The sequence below is a fragment of the Ptychodera flava genome (genome assembly GCF_041260155.1).
Source record: "Ptychodera flava strain L36383 chromosome 3 unlocalized genomic scaffold, AS_Pfla_20210202 Scaffold_27__1_contigs__length_13241970_pilon, whole genome shotgun sequence".
Classification (NCBI taxonomy): Eukaryota; Metazoa; Hemichordata; class Enteropneusta; family Ptychoderidae; genus Ptychodera; species Ptychodera flava.
Genome location: NW_027248281.1, coordinates 376,755 through 393,086, shown reverse-complemented (window position 1 = coordinate 393,086; position 16,332 = coordinate 376,755). Strand labels below are relative to the sequence as shown.

Here is a 16,332-nt window from a genome sequence, read left to right as displayed (position 1 = left end):
ACTACCCCCAAGTCTTCAGTTCACTTTTGCGATGCACGGGTGCGACGCAATATGCTTCCATTGTTCTAGCTATCGACGTGTCCACATGCTGGCAGCCATATTGTACTGCTAGCTGGTTTGCATAACAAAAGCAGTCCCTGCTAAATGCAGACGGTATCCCCGTACATGTAGCATATTGACCTCATGTGCCCTTTTGAATTCTCTGTACGCAAACAGCGTACGTAGTTACCAATGCATCGGCAAGAGGATACGTTTGCCTGCAAACCAGAGCCAGTACTTCGGACGGTGGAATAAATAAAAAATCCAAAGCTACGTCCATTGAATGGCACGGCCAAGGCAGTGAAGGACGTTGCCTGGCTTGAACTTGCAGAGCTGAAGCCCAGCTTAGTACGTCGGACACCAGTTTGTAATGGTATTTCCGAGTCGTTCATATCCGTTCCATGGGAGGAACAAGTCGAGCCGTCCCGTCAAAAATACGTTCTCATTTTCAGTCACGCACAACTGAATAAGTGACTTTCGTCTCGCACCATCGGCATATCTGCCAAGTCGTTTGCAAGAGGTAGCCTTCTAGATTAGCATTGCCGAGTTGGTCAAGTTCGGCAGCAATCTGTATAGTGCCAGGCAGCCAAGTACGTCCAACTCCGCCAGAAAACGTCACCATGCTATCCTGCCAAGTCCGCTAAAAAGCGGTAAAAAAAAACCACCCCCCTCGGTGTGGGGGACTGGCGGACAGGTTTCTGCACCTTTCCCTGTCCTTGGACTCCCTGTGAACCCATTTCGAGAGCAAACGCCGTTCCTCGCCCAAAACCTGTCCTCGAACGACCCCTAGCGTGAGCAAGGGTTTGCTACACGTAGTTCCGTCGACTGGGCAGGAAAGGGGGTACCAAAAAGGAGCCCGATTTCTACCGCCTTAGGAGGATAACGGCCGTGGCTGCTCAGCTTCTAGCTACACCGAATTTCAAGCGGATTTTCACCGACTTGGCAGGAAAAGGGTTAACTAAGCAGAAAAAGACATCATTTTGTCTAAAAAATCTGTTTAAACACTCACTGTTCTGCTTGTTAGAGTACAAAATATGTATCTCAAGAAGCACATGTAATTATAGAGGGTAGCTCGGTGAGATATTTAAAGAGAGACCCGTGCTTTAGGCATTCTAAATTTAACTAAGCAGGAAAAGACATATTGTCGACAGAATTGGTTTTAATATTCAAATTTCATATTTTTTTCTCATTGTGCTTTTTAGAGTACAAAATATATATCTCAACAAGCACAAGACATCACACAGGGGAGGGATTTTGGTTTAAACTGTCACCTAAAATATGCACATAATTTCAACTGAACACAAAATGGCTTGATTGCTTAAAAATTAGTTTTAACATGCAATTTTCCTAATTTTTCTCATCGTGATTCTAATGGTACAAAATATGTATCTCAAGAAGCAAGAGCCATAACAGAGGGGAGGAGAAATTTTTTACGTTTAAACTGTGATCCACACTTAGGCATTCTAGATTTAACTATTATAGAATTTAACATAATTAGGGTGTAACTGATGCAATTTTCTTATCTTTTTTCAGTGTGCTTCTAAGAGTAAAAAATATGTATCTAAAGAAGCATTACATGTTAGATGTGATCCACACTGGGCATTCAAACTTTAACTACAAAGAAATTAAATAATTTTCAAAACAATACTATAGTCGGTTTCAGCATGCAATTTTCCTATACTTTCTGATTAAGTGCTTCTAAGGACAAAAAGTATATATCTCAAGAAGCACATCATAGTTAGACAAGGGGTTGGAGGATATTGTGAAGAGAGTGAGAGACATTGTTGTTTAAAAGTAGGCATTTAACGTTTACCTTAATAGAAATTGACAGCATTAAAAATGAGTTTAGCATGCAATATTCCCATATTTTCTGATTGAGTGCTTCTACAGATACAAAATATATCTCTCAAGAAGCACGTCATAGAGGGGAGAGATATTGTTATGTAGAAAATGTAGGCATTCTACGTTTACCTTAATACTAGACATTGACAGCATTTAAAAATACCGTCAAGGACACTATGTGCTCACATTCGGTTTGAATTGGTCCATTCAAGAAATATTTAAACCAGAAAAACAAGAACGACAAAAGCAAATAAGGTCTCCACCTTAGGTACTGGAGGTCATCTTTAGGAACATGCATATCAACTTCTATAGCTGTGGGAGAAGCAGATCCTAAATACATAAGCAAATGTCAACAACAAAAAACAGAGAAGGCTTGATAAAAAAAGAACAGGTGGGAGTGGGCAAAAATGCACAAGGGATCTGGTAAAAAGTAATGCTTCATCATCGATCTTCTGGACCCTACCCCCTCCTGAATATCAAATGTTCCACCCCTTGGTATTACATAAGACCAAATGACAGGAAGTACATTTACAACCTTAGAGATTTTTAATTAATGCCATGAGTGTTATCATTCTAATGTAAACAGCACTTAAGTTAGTTACAGATAGGCGGTGATTACAACATCTGGAATAATCCTGGATCCAAATTTCTCATCAGTTCTTGTATGTCTTACATAGAAAAGTTGCAAAAATTGGTCCAAAATGTAAAAAATCACCTCAGCTTTGTTTTCTGGATCAAATTTTCCTACAAATTGGTACCAATTATGACAAAATTATGTTCACAGCCTTCAAAATTGTCTCACAACATATCCTTGGTTGGTGTAGGTCATTTAAGGTCACAAACTGTAAAAAGTACCTAAAATATACAAATTTTGGGGTTTCCCAACACTTTGAGCAGAAAATTTATCTAATAACATCTTTCAGGACTTTATACCAAATTACAAAGCTATCAAACAAGGGACTTTATACCAAATTACAAAGCTATCAAACAAGTAATTTTGAGATAAAGTTTTCTTGACCAAAAATGACAATATTGTCTTAAAAATACAATTTTTTATATTTCAGGACAATTTCCACATATCTAACTATTGTCATCTCTGTACGTCTGTGTACCAGATATGAAAGCTGTCTGTCCAGTGGTTTTAAAAGGAAATACTGTCTAAGATTTTTTGACCAAAAATGACAAAATTGCACAAAAATAGTAATTTTCCCAATTTTGTCATAATTTCAACAAATTAGAAGAGTAACACCCTTGCAAAGATCCAACCCAAATTTGAGAGCGATTGGGCTGGCGGTTTCAGAGAAGAAGAATTTTTACTGAAAATGAGAAAAATCACAAAAAAATTCAGCAAAAATACAAAATTAAGGATATCGGCACAATATTCATAAAGCTGTGTAAGGTTAACCTAAGGTACTTGCACACAAATTTTCAAAGCAATCAAAAAAGCGGTTCTTGAGTTATTAATTCTTAACCATTTTCACATTTTGTAAGCTCATTTGCATAATTTTGGCAATGCAGACTTCATTTGAACAAAATCCCATCTATAGCCCAGGATGCATCCACACACCAAATACCAAGCTGAAACGTGCAGCGGTTTGCGTGTTTTTGATGTTGACGGACATACTGTACGTACATACATACATACATACATACATACATACATACACACATACATACAGACGCCATCGACTTCAGCCTATACGATAAACTCACATTGGTAAAACCAAATGTGAGCTAAAAATGAGTTTAACATGCAATTTCCTATATTTACTGATATTTACTGATTGTGCTTCTAAAGGTACAAAACAAGTATCTCAAGAAGCACGTTCATCTTTGGAATGACATCCACGTACGAGGATGCCCTTACACGTATGCGCACACTTTTTTATTCCTCATGCTTCTTATGCGTGCTTTTACACTTTTTTTGTAACCTTTCATTCCTGAGCATGGCGAATTGACAAGCATTTATGAATGTTTTTATATGTGACTTCATCGACAATAAAGTATATTTACCTTGACAGTGAACATTCATTTTGTTTGCTCTTCTTGGCCTCCTCCTCAAGTCCTGTATCTCCAGCTCTTTTCATTCTGGTCAACAATGACATTTAAAATTTTATTTCAGCAAAGGTCAGCAAAGTTTGACAGATTATGTAAATTATTCATCATCTTATCATTTGCCTGTCTAGATCCCAGTTGTGAACTTGCAATTGATGCAAAGACGGGCAGATACAATGAATAGGGTAGATAAGCCGGCCGTCCACAAACAAATTGGACGTAACGACCCCTTTCTGCTTACTGTTAATTACACAATCTCATAACAGCCCTACAATGTAGTAAAGTCCTCCTCTCAACAAGTTTATGAATTTATTTTCGAATGTTGTTTCTTGGCTTCCTTCGGCGTCCTTTATGAATCGCACCATCCATTTTCAATACATGTACCATTGACGCCTAGCACTATACTACAGCGGCAGCAGGTGTATTGTAAAGTCGCCGTAGCATTGAAAAGTCGCCTATTTATATTTTCGGCAGTCTTACTCTTGTGCAAGTTCCTTTTCAGAAAATTTTAGATAGAACTATCCAGAGATCATTTTAACGAGTAATTTACTCAGTAAAATCACCGATACACATACTGTAGTTCTGTACCAGTTTGCGTTGCCGAAATGCACACTTTCTGGTTGTGATGTAAATTAGATTATATGACAGGGCCTTTTGGAAGAAATATCAAGAAATAAACCACAAGTGTACTTTATAAAAATATCTCAAGCAAGATTTTTTGCCTTACCTTGACGTTAGGTATCGGTGGTGAACAAAACGAAAAGAGGACATAAACAATCAGGAACTGACGCTTACAGGAAGTGACATACATCACGTGGGAAAAGGGGTTGAGAGAATTGCAATATTGATCTGAGGAAAATTTAACCGGCCTTACGCACATACCCACTGCTGTTGTTTTACATTACGTATTTTTGTATAATATAATCGGCTAAAAACCAACGACAAATTTCATTTACTTCATGGTATGCTAAATCAATCCATGGCTTAGCCAAATGAGATCGCGCATTATCACGTCTCAAACGAGAGCTGAGAGAGCCGCCATTTTTTGGATGTTGTTTATATTCCAGTTAGTGCAACACGAGCGATACAAAAAATGAATTTGGCTCTGTTAGGTAAAAGTGGTTAAGTTTTCCGTTGTTTGTTTTCCATATGTTTATATTCTACTATCAGTCTTACTCTTTTGCTATTTTCTTTTCAGAAAGTTTCGGACAGAACTACCCAGAGGTAAGTATTACTTCTGAATGAAATCCTACATAATGTTGTTGATCAATACCCGGTCCTACTAATTACTGCCCGTCACTGCCCGTCACTGCCCGTCGACTGCCCGTCAGGAAATTAATCTTCCAATTACTGTAATCTGTTGATATATCAATACCAAAGACCACTTATATAATAGAAAGCTACAAAATAAGAGTCTGTTTTACTCCAAATGCCCGAGTCCTGTCTCAGAACTAACGTGAATATTGGAGCGCCGCCGCTAAGTTCCCTACTCGACGGGTAGCTGCAAAATTGTAGCTCTACGGTGAGGCGGTCGGTGAGTTTTGGTTTTTGCGACCTCGCTCACCAGTAGAGCTACAATGCCGAAGGCCCTGAAGCATACAAAATAAGCACGCTGCACATGGCACGGCATTTTGATGTAAAATCCCATATATTTACTGCATTTGGTCATACTGATTTATCACTACTGAAGATTAAACTCTATACTACACTAACCTTGTCGTGTATGGGGTTTGCTATTTGTTCAAATACGTCAATCGCGTTCCAAAAACATTTCTTGGAGCCGCCATTACCAACTTCCGGTAATGGCGGCTCCCAGAAACACGCTTAATGTTTATGGAACGCGATCGACGTGTCTGTGCTAATACCAAACCCCATAAACGACAAGGTTAGTGTAGTATAGTGTTTAGTCTTCAGTAGTGATAAATCGGTACGACCAAATGCAGTAAATATGTGGGATTTTACATGAAAATGCCGCGTCATATGCGGCGCGCTTATTTTGTATGCTACAGGGCCTTCGACATTGTAGCTCTACTGGTGAGCGAGGTCGCAAAAACCAAAACTCACCGACCGCCTCACTGTAGAGCTACAATTTTGCAGCTAACTTGACGGGCAGTGATGATAGGCAGTGTTCGGACATCGATTACGATCAGCGTTGCCACTCGTTCGCAAATCAACGTTGTTGGGGTCTGGGACGACAATTTTGTTTGGTTGTATAGTCAGTAATGTTTTTGATATGAGATATCAACTGATTACAGTCGTTGAAAGGTAAATTTCCCGACGGCAGTGACGGGCAGTGGTCGGACGTCGACGGGCAGTATGTATGGCCAATGGTGATGCATGTACGATCACACGATTAGCGTTGCTACTCGTTCGAAAATCAACATTTTTCGGATCTTGGAATATTATTTCGTTCGTTTTTACAAAGAGTAGTGGTCTTTGGTATTGAAATATCGACTGATTACAGTAATTGGAAGGCTAATTTCCTGACGGGCAGTGAAGTGACGGGCAGTGACGGGCAGTAATTAGTAGGACCCGATCATACCTCCATGATTGAACTAATATTGTATATAGGGCTCAGCCCTTGGTGTCGCGCCAGGGGTTAAGATTGGCAATGTTATTTGTATTTATTCATGATAAAATATAATTAATTGTTACTTCATATACGTTTATAAGACAACTATGCCCACTTTCCCCCTGATGAAAACATTTCTTGTACGTACACAACGTCAAACCCTGCAGCCGTGCAGGTATAGATTTTTTGTAATGTTTAAAAATGTTGGACAAAAATTGGCAATTTTTACCACAATAACAGCCTATTGCGTTAAACAAGGGACGTATTATGCAATCATTATCATTGCAATGGTAACCGCACTGCCCACCTTCCACTTGCAAGCTGAAAACTGTACGATGTTTGAGTTAGACTTGGTTTCGGATTCGGTTTCGGATTCGAGTGACTGAAAGAAATTTTATATTTTCAGCCAATTAAGTTATACTGTGGAATACTTTATTTTCACTTGGAATTTATTTTCATTACTTTCGCTGGACCTGCTTTTCTGCTACAATAAAATCCAATAAGACTAGACAATATGAAAATAAGACAGTGAAACAATGAAAATCTGTTTTCAGCTAAACTAAATTCCAGTGAAAATAAAATAGTCTTCAGTACTTTCATATGAAAAGATAAATACTTGTCGTCAAGAACAAGTTTTCACTGGATAACCTACCAGCATATGTAGTATAATTTTAAAGCATAAATTGTGTACATATGTTCACAATCAAATGGTAATAAATTGAAATTACAGAAAACTTTGAAGCACTTTAATTGGAAATTGAAAAGAAGTGTCAAGCAAGGACAACGACATTTACAAAAACATTTATACTTTAATCAGGGCTCGAAAATTCTCGCCGCCCGACGCCCGTGACAAGTGAATTTTGAGTCCGGGCAAGTGAAAACAACATTCTCCCAGCCCGACGGACAAGTGAATTTCAATGAGGCCACTGTACGTACGCGCTGCCACTCTCTAGTTCTTTGAGTGTATCGCTTTCGATATGGCCGGCCGATAAAATAGCTCTGTTCTGCTTGGTTACAAAATGGCAAAATACTGACGTCTTTGCACGATCTTATATTTTTTTCTTCTCATGAAATCATGTCACGATGCCTCCTCAACAGAAAACTACAGCTTACAATAAAATGTTGTAAGGTGTTGAAACAATTTACCCTCCTTCCTACAAAGTTACAATGTATTGAAACACTTTACTCTCCTTTCTACAAAGTTACAAATTCCCTGGAAGCAAACATTGTTGCTGTTTCGCCTCTCAGTCACTCATCATGGACGGACCGTGCTACAATACATCATGGACGACCATGAATACACTGAGGCCTGGCTTTGCCAGTGAGTCCCGCGTACCGGTCGTCCTTTTTAGCCCAAGTTTTACCTACTTTGCTTGAATCAAAATTTGGCCTGCAATTACTCAGTTTGATAGTAAAAACCATTATTTCAAAGGAAACTTTCACAAACAGAGTCAGAATACAAGGGAAAAGGAGAAAAACGTGAGGTTTTCTGAAAGGTCAAATCTGGGTCATCTTATGTGATGTCATGATGAAGACCCCTTAAGTACACAATTATGGTTCAAAAGAAACCACCTAGGGAGGTCTGATAGGTACAATCTTATGATAAACGGTAATTTCTTGGTGCTTTCCAATTTAATGGCATTTAGCTTGACAGTCAGTTTTAAATTAAATTTTATTAACAGTTATGGCAAAGGGAAATTGTCAACAGTAGTTGCAGTAAGCATATCCATTTCAAATCATCACATTAATATTTCTGCAGATTCCTCCAGTTTAATGATGTAATAGTGAACATCACCAGACATTTCTTTATGATATCAAAATATCAAATGAAAATGTTCCTGGGCTACAATGTTATCATTATCATTAAAACTATTATTACTCTTTAAATCATTGGGAAATGAATTGAACAATATCATTGTGTCTTGTTTTAAAGGATTTTGACCTGACCCTTTTTGTCTCAAGAAAAATACTTATGCTGAAGATGCTATTGAGCCTGCTTGATCACAACTACATGTATGACACAATACCGCAATACTTGTATCTACACTGCCACTATGCTACCGAATGCTTTCTTCTGCATGGAAAATTTGTATTTGTGTGACTAACAAAACCACATAAGGAGCTTGTAGTGAATATGTATGATAAGTTGTCATACTGTGAACACTGACTCAATGCTGCAGAAGTATTCTGTATCTGTGGTAATATACACTTCACATTGCTACCTGATTTTTAGAATTGCCACCTAATTATTTCTTGTGGCAAAAGTTTACCACTAGAAATGAAAAAGTATTTCAATCCCTTCAATGTCATAAAAAACACAGATAATTAATGTAATAAAAACTAAACAAATATTTCTTTAATGTAAAAACTATCATGAACAACATACAAAACATCTTGATTTGTAAAATTAGGAACTCCTGAATGCCGAGAAAGCTGTTGCTACACTTGAGATCATAAACTGTTTAAAAGGTGCTCAAAGTGGCTACAAGATTTTTGATTTGGCTAATGAGTTGGCTAATCATTTTGGTGACTTTAATAGGGGAACCCTGCAGTTTATGCACATACCATGTGGTAGCAGTAAACTAAATGATACTGCAAGTTTCACATGGGCACAATTTGACACAACACCGGTGGCCTATTATATACTTACCCTTAGTGCACCTACCTGACTTGCCTTTTAACACAAGGTACCAGGCCATGATGACACACAATGACAATGTACCGGTGTTGCTTTATTGAAATACACTACATGTCCCCCCCCAAAATTTAATTTGTCCCCATTAAGACCTACTGTGGGTCACTGTGTCCCCATGCAAGCAAAAGCTGGCTGAAACACTGTGCATGTATACATTACAAAAGATATTATTTTTGATACACAGAATAAGGACACAAATTTATCAGTAAGTTACAGCTACGGTTTCTTTACAATGACATGAATAAAACCATACACATTTACTCCTTAAATCATCTGAAATTCAGGGCAAGTGAATTTTTCTTCCGGACAAGTGAAATTGAAAATTCACTTGCCGTATGGCAAGTGAATTTTTAAAAAAATTTTCGAGCCCTGTTTAATTTGTTTATATGTCACAATGTGTGTCACATGGTATAATGCTAATGTGCTGTATCAGTGTTTCATCTAGGCTGCGCGATTGCGCGATTCCCCCTCTTTGGAGGGCTGCGCGCCGCCAATCACATGTAGAAGGGGCGACCCATCGCGCACTGCACTGAGCTGGCTGGAATGGCTGCTATCATGGGTGTCACACTTAGATGCATTTGACCCGCTATCGGCACCTGTTAATTGTGTGGCAACGGGCATTGTATAGTGTTGCAAGAACATTTACATGGAAGGGACTAATTTTAGTTTGATTTTGATACTTTTTGAACTGCTTCAATAAATTGCTGTTGGAACAATACCACGCGTAAATTTCTGTCTGCTGATTTTGCATATTAAAGCCTGTCAGCCAGTTGAGACACAGGGGGTTGTAGAAATGTCCGTCCCCAGTGGTAGGGGTAGGGGTGTCTTGGTCTCAGCACTGGTGTCTTCTTGATATAAGTTTCTTTTATTTTAATACGTTTGACTGTGACATGTATTGCCAATAAACATATATACTGCCAACCTTTTGGTGTCTTGGTCTTATGTTAGCACTGGTTTTGTAACTGTTTTTCTCCGTCCGCATTCGCTGTGTCACGTATTTGTCCTTTGACAATCTTATGCAAAGTTTTGTCACTGTGCTAGCACTGCGTCTATTACCTGATGCGTTTGATTGCATAATGCACCAAAGCAAGCTTAAGCAAGGGTAAATTACTAATCTGTGGACGCTGTCACCAGATTATCACAGGATTAACTTTGACAAAGTCAACAAGGAACGCACCAGCAAGGTATAACTGAAGAAAGGGGTGAAACTCTCAAAAGCCGTGTCCAGATGTGGTCCGTAAAACTAGTGGACACTTTATATCCATGTATTCATAAACAAACAGAAGACAAAACAAACTTGAATATTCATTTGTAAACGAACAGGTCGGAATATAGGACCTCCCATGAATACGTGTTATGTGTTCAGCCATGGAGCTAAAAAGCACACCTAGGTCACGTATCAGAGGTGGGTTTATACTCTTCTGGCTGGCCCGGCAAAAAACACGTTGGTCGACGTGCCTAACACAGCATCGAACTTAACCTGACTTCATGGGTGTACTATACGATTCTGTGTAAGTCAAGAACAAGAACGGAAAAGGCTCTCTTCATATCTCCATGGCTTTTACTCGATGTTTTTCTTCAACTTGTTCAGTTTATCGACTGCGTTCTTGCATTACGTATAAGGCAATTTCGTATTAGTTTTTTTCAATAACAAACAAGACATGTTTTACATACGATGCAAGTTTTAGAGCGATATATAATGTGTGCTCGACAATACACGCGGATTTGTCGGTCAGTGACTCAGTGTCTGCAAATTTTATAAACTGCAGTATATTTTGCTTGTAATATTTCCATTGACACCGTGTGCTAAGTAAAAAAAAGGAGAGTCGGTGTGTCTTCGCACATCAAATCGACAAGTGTATTAGTAACTTCGAAGTTTTACATCCTTTACAAGTTGTTTTTATACAAAAACACATTTTGGGGAAAGCAGACGTGCAAGGGAAAGACACAGCGACTGAGTCCGACAGTCGCGCAAAAAAATATTCAGAATCTGTGCATCCGCGTCCGAGTCCGACGCACACATCTCTGTGATTCCAGTTTCTCAATCGAACCCTACGTCAAATTGTAGTGAACTCCGAGCACAGAGTCCCGCATTTCAAGGCGAGCCAGTGGCTAGATGATGATAGATTGCATACACTTCAAAGTCTAACATCCTTCACTGTAAAGTTGGTTTCTACACAAAAATACATTTTCAGAAAAGCGAAAGTGGGAGGGAAAGGCACTGTGACTTAGTCCGACACCGGCGGAAAAAGAGTTTACCCCAACAATCGTCAGAAATACAGTAGATGGTTGTTATATCACGCATTTTTAAAGCGTGTCCAAACTTGACATAAAAAGATATGTCCAAAAGGTTTTGTTTAGAGATAGTTATTATATTGTCACGTATAGTCTCACGCTGGTTCAAAAACTGATAAAATATATATCCCCCAAAAATTTGTATTATTCAACTGACTGATTTATCGTCTTTGCTATCGCCTAAACATCCCAGTTTTCGTTCGAAAAGACTGTGACATCAATATCTCCCCAACGGATTGATCCCTTGAGGGTACAATGGATTCAAAATCGGCTGTTTTCGGCGGAGAAACTGCCCGCCGTATTTCTGAGGAGCCACCAGCGTTTTTTTCTATATCAGTCTGCAGGGCTGTGGTGGGAGGCCGTATAACGCTGCTAACACACAGCCCTGCCATGCAGAGCTACTACTACTGCAACTACGCCTATTGGGAGGACACTGCGACCCGACATTGCACTTTAATATTTATGATATCCGATATTTACGGCTACTAGACCGTGCAATATCGAAGTTAGATTGGCTTGACTAGATCTATAAGGCGGTGAAATGGATCTTGTCAAGTATGCTGCCACTGAAGAACACGGTAGACTGTACCATTATTTTTTTAGGGGTGGCCGACGGTTGTGAGGGACTAGCAGTAGTACAGTGTTGTATGTATATCACTTTTTGGAGGATTGAAAAAAGACATAGGACAAGTGACCATTTATTGAAAATTTGCCATTTCTGAAGATGTGAAAGACATATTCACTCCATACAAATCGTATTGTCCTGTAATGTCTTTTGCCAATTGGTACTCAACTTCACACATTGTACAACAACCTTTGTAGTCGAGCAGCACCCCTTTTCGCCGTGAATTATACCACAGTCCCTCCACCAAACGGTCGGGAAACGCTATTGTCAAAATGTGCGAACAAGGGGATTAGCTGGTAGGATGCGCGTTGCGCTGGCGTTAGCTGTTGATGACGTCACACCAGCTGTAGCGTCCCCTCAAAGAGTGGGTACGGTGGTGCCGTCTTTGACGAAGAAACTAGCCTGAATCGGCCATAAAGTATACAGCTACTTTGAAACGTCAGTATATTCTCGATAAGCAATATTTCTTGATAAGGAAAGTGGGTGATCTTTTTATTCCTAAATCAATTTTCAGCGCTAAATCTGCGTTTGATTACGCTATCGCGGGTAGGTCATTTTCATTGAATTGCGTCTTTCATAATGTGTCAGGAGAACATAAACTTTTGTTCGTTCTACACTGCAAAATTGTGACGGTCTGTTTCATTCTGATGTCTGTTCTTGTGATTAAAGTATACGTAAAATTAAACTGACGAACCCAGTTTTTGAATAAAAGGTTTATAATGAGACGCAAACTGATAGTTTATTGTGTAATGCTTTGCTCCGCAATTTAGAAAATGGCGTCCACTGACGATCTGTGTTCGCGTTGTGTGAAGAGTCGAAATATTCATTGTTTTTCATTCTGATGACTGGTCAAATAAGTTCGATTGGGACCTATTTATCTGATCGAAAGCAATTTCGACTTATTTTAGCGATTCAATAACTGCAAATCAAAGTATAAAGGAAGGATAGAAAAGCAGATGACCCAAACTCGGCCGAACGCCATTTTGTTTTTGCAACCCTCGCAGAGTCGATGTTCGATTCTTTGAAATCTTTTCTGATCGCTGTGCCTTGCGTACTACATGGTATTTTAAGGTAGATTTTCTTGATTTGGTACTTGTAACACCATTTAAAATAAACTGACGACGCAATTTTTGTGATCAAACGTATCCATTGGCGGGCATTTTACGTGAAAAATATTGTTTTGATTCAAACCCCATTGCGATTTTTCTGGCGTGTCATGAAGCCCTATCGAGCCATGTGCTTGCTGTGTCACACAGGTCTCCCGGTAGCTGTAAAACAATGCCGCTACGAATAGGAAAATTTACGTTTAAGAAAGGTCATTTTTGTTTCGATGTCCTATGTCCTCGAAAACCGCTGACTCCATGCACTCATGCACTCGTTTTCACGGACGGGGCATGTGAACTTTGTTTTAACTTAAACTTAAAGTTATACAATCAGATCACTGTAGACCTCTTCACTCTGTTCCTCTGAAATGGTGTTGAAATCGATGTCTTGTCATCAAGAGAAATGAAATCATAGTCGTAATGATTACATTGGTGTTGACTGCAAGTTTAGTCCAGTCAAACGCAACCAGCACGTGTAAATAGGAAACACAGCCTATGTACGCATGCGCATTGTCCTTTAGTTCATTGCATGTCAGGTAAAAATGGTGTCATCGTTTATGCTAATGTTAGACCAAGTCGCGATAATCTCTTTACGCGAATAAACAGTGTAATGGAAGCGCAACGCGCATCAGGACAATAGAAATACATTGCGTTTCCCGACCGACCTATTCATTTTGGCACCTTTCTTCACACATTAGGGAGCGTTCAGTTATTACGGCCAGAGTTTTGAAAGCTGGCTGGATTTTCACTGACTTGGCAGGTTATACATGTACCTCTTCAACTAATATTAGCACAGTTGAATGCCGATCTTGATCTGTAGTGAACATGCTTGTGTCCCTCTTCCCAGTGTCATTGATTCCACTCTCTCTTGTTCGATTCTGTTGTTCCAGGAAAGTGATGGAACTCTCGATTGCATCAGCATGGCTATCACATGTGCATTTAACAAACGAGGAACCTTATTAGCTGTAGGATGCAATGATGGAAGAATTGTACTGTGGGATTTCTTAACCAGAGGTATCGCAAAAATTATCAGTGCTCATGTCCATCCAGTTTGTTCATTAAGGTAAGATATCGCAATGATGTTACATACATCTTTTTCTCACCCTTTCATTCAACCAGCTATCATATGTGCAATTTAAAGGTACTCAGAGGTTTCACTAAGTTTTGAAACAGGGGGCCATATGAAAATTACAGGCGGCCAAGCCATACCAACCGCCAAGCGTGTGGATGTTTGGTTATATGACACGAAACCCCCCCTCCCCCACCAAAAATACATGGTTCCAAATTAGCTACTTTATTTACATGTTTCAAACAATCAGTTACCAACATTAGATAGCCTAAATCACAGTGCTGCTACTTTCAGCAACGGCAGCTGTAGTAAAAAGTGTTCGTTTTATGTTGAAAGCATAGATCTCGTAGGAAACCACACTCAAAAACTGCATTGTCTTCGACAATAAAAGCATAGAAGATATGAATTCAGACATGTATTGGAAGCCATCGATGCTGGTTTATTGAATGAATTATGGTGGCTTTTGGTGCAGGAAATCCGTCTTCGAACTTAACGATACGTGTAGGCCATTTCCATTTCCCAACTTCCTGCATTGCCGTGTATGACAACTGTGCTACAGCCTACCGCTAAACGTCACAGTCTGCTTAAGTTTACACCTTCAATTTATTCAGTTTTGATATTTATATGCCCACAGAGTTAAGGCAAGTCAAACGTTAAGCTCCTATCACTTAAACAAAACCATTAAAATCCGAGAATGAACGTCGACTACCAATGGCAATGTCAGGCAAGGTGTTTACAATCCACGGCCATGGATCACGGTAGGCGATTGCTGATGCATTCAGAAGAAACATTTCCCGATAAATATTCATAAAACGCCGTATTAGTATCAGTATGATCTGAGAAATTGCCATTGGCTGTACCTTTCTTCATCAACCCGTCTGTATTTCTCCATTTTGACCCAACTGAGTCACTAATCCACATCTCATGGCCGACGCAATGTTGCGTTACTGCACACGCTCAATGACCCCTAACCTCCAACCACCCTGTGTACATTGTACGGACGTGTTCTATGCTGTACTGGTACCTACATCTGTTAGCGAGGTTCTGAGGCATCGTGTGATCCACGAATGCGAGCAATAGAACACAATATTTTCACTGAAAACCCCGCAAAAGTGTTGAAAACAAGTAAGTCAGCATTAAGGATACAGATCATTCTAAACTTTGCCGATATGCTGTATTTGTTACCAGCTATTCATTCCTGTAAGCGGCACAACAATTACATGATTTTCAGGTAATAACAGGCAGCCTTGATCGCCCCACAGCCGGCCATATGGCTGGTGGCCGGCTTTTAACGAAACCCCTGGGTACTGAATGCGATCCCAGGGTCCAGGAGCGACAAATGTAAAACACTGTGTACATTTATTACATCATAGGCGTAATAAACTATGTTATCATATACCTCGAGCCACGTTCCTGTGTAACGCTATGGGAAAAGATGCCCTCTACAGGTAAAGAAATGACGTCATTCTGTATACCAATATGGGATAGAATACGCCCATCACTTTCTGAAAAATTACAAAAATGGCAATAAATGTTTGACATTGCATGAATTTCTAATTTCAAACCTTTGCACAATATTTTTAACTACATATTTATCATTCCATAAGGTATATAATATAACCTTTATGGCTTGATACGATTTGTTTGTGAATCTCAGTCATATGGCGTACAGACCCTCACACCCTTGAGCCCTTCAGCCATACAACCTTGGGCCTCAAAAACCATATCAGGGCCGTAAAGATTAAGTGTATCTATTTTTCATGGAAATCAAGTAAGTTCAAGTACTTATTACTTGCCAGCGTTTATTATCAATTTGGTTTTAAGACCCACCATTCTACAGACACGTTTTTCTTTTGGAAGAGATGTTTGACTTTTGCAAACAACATAACAGTCCAGTTTTCTTGTACTTTTGAGATGCCACAAAATTGTTTTAAAGAGTAAATCATTGGACTCTGTTTCGTAAGTTACTCAACAGGAGTGTTCGTCTGTATATTGTTAGAAACGTACCCTTAAAGTGACACTCCCATTTGGTAACAT

At 39.3% G+C, this 16,332-nt stretch overlaps 2 protein-coding genes across 4 annotated transcripts in view; one reads left to right on the top strand and one right to left on the bottom strand.

The window, feature by feature from the left end:
- The window catches only part of LOC139126527 (GA-binding protein alpha chain-like), a 116,066-nt gene extending 111,227 nt beyond the window's left edge, over window positions 1–4,839 (bottom strand). For both annotated transcript variants that reach the window (XM_070692583.1, XM_070692582.1), the window contains exons 1-2: window positions 4,664–4,839; window positions 3,895–3,969 (exon numbers count right to left, since the gene is read on the bottom strand). In XM_070692583.1, coding sequence (XP_070548684.1) covers window positions 3,895–3,969; window positions 4,664–4,707 — 119 coding nt within the window. In that variant the 5' untranslated portion in view covers window positions 4,708–4,839. The remainder of the gene's footprint in view (window positions 1–3,894; window positions 3,970–4,663) is intronic.
- A 54-nt stretch (window positions 4,840–4,893) lies between these two features.
- The window catches only part of LOC139126525 (retinoblastoma-binding protein 5-like), a 299,327-nt gene continuing 287,888 nt past the window's right edge, over window positions 4,894–16,332 (top strand). Inside the window, exons 1-3 of one of the 2 annotated variants that reach the window (XM_070692577.1) lie at window positions 4,894–5,048; window positions 5,135–5,160; window positions 14,117–14,289. In XM_070692577.1, the coding sequence (XP_070548678.1) occupies window positions 5,030–5,048; window positions 5,135–5,160; window positions 14,117–14,289 (218 nt within the window). In that variant the 5' untranslated portion in view covers window positions 4,894–5,029. Of the gene's footprint in view, window positions 5,049–5,134; window positions 5,161–12,480; window positions 12,562–14,116; window positions 14,290–16,332 lie in introns of those variants that run through there. The other variant, XM_070692578.1, reaches the window with a different exon arrangement.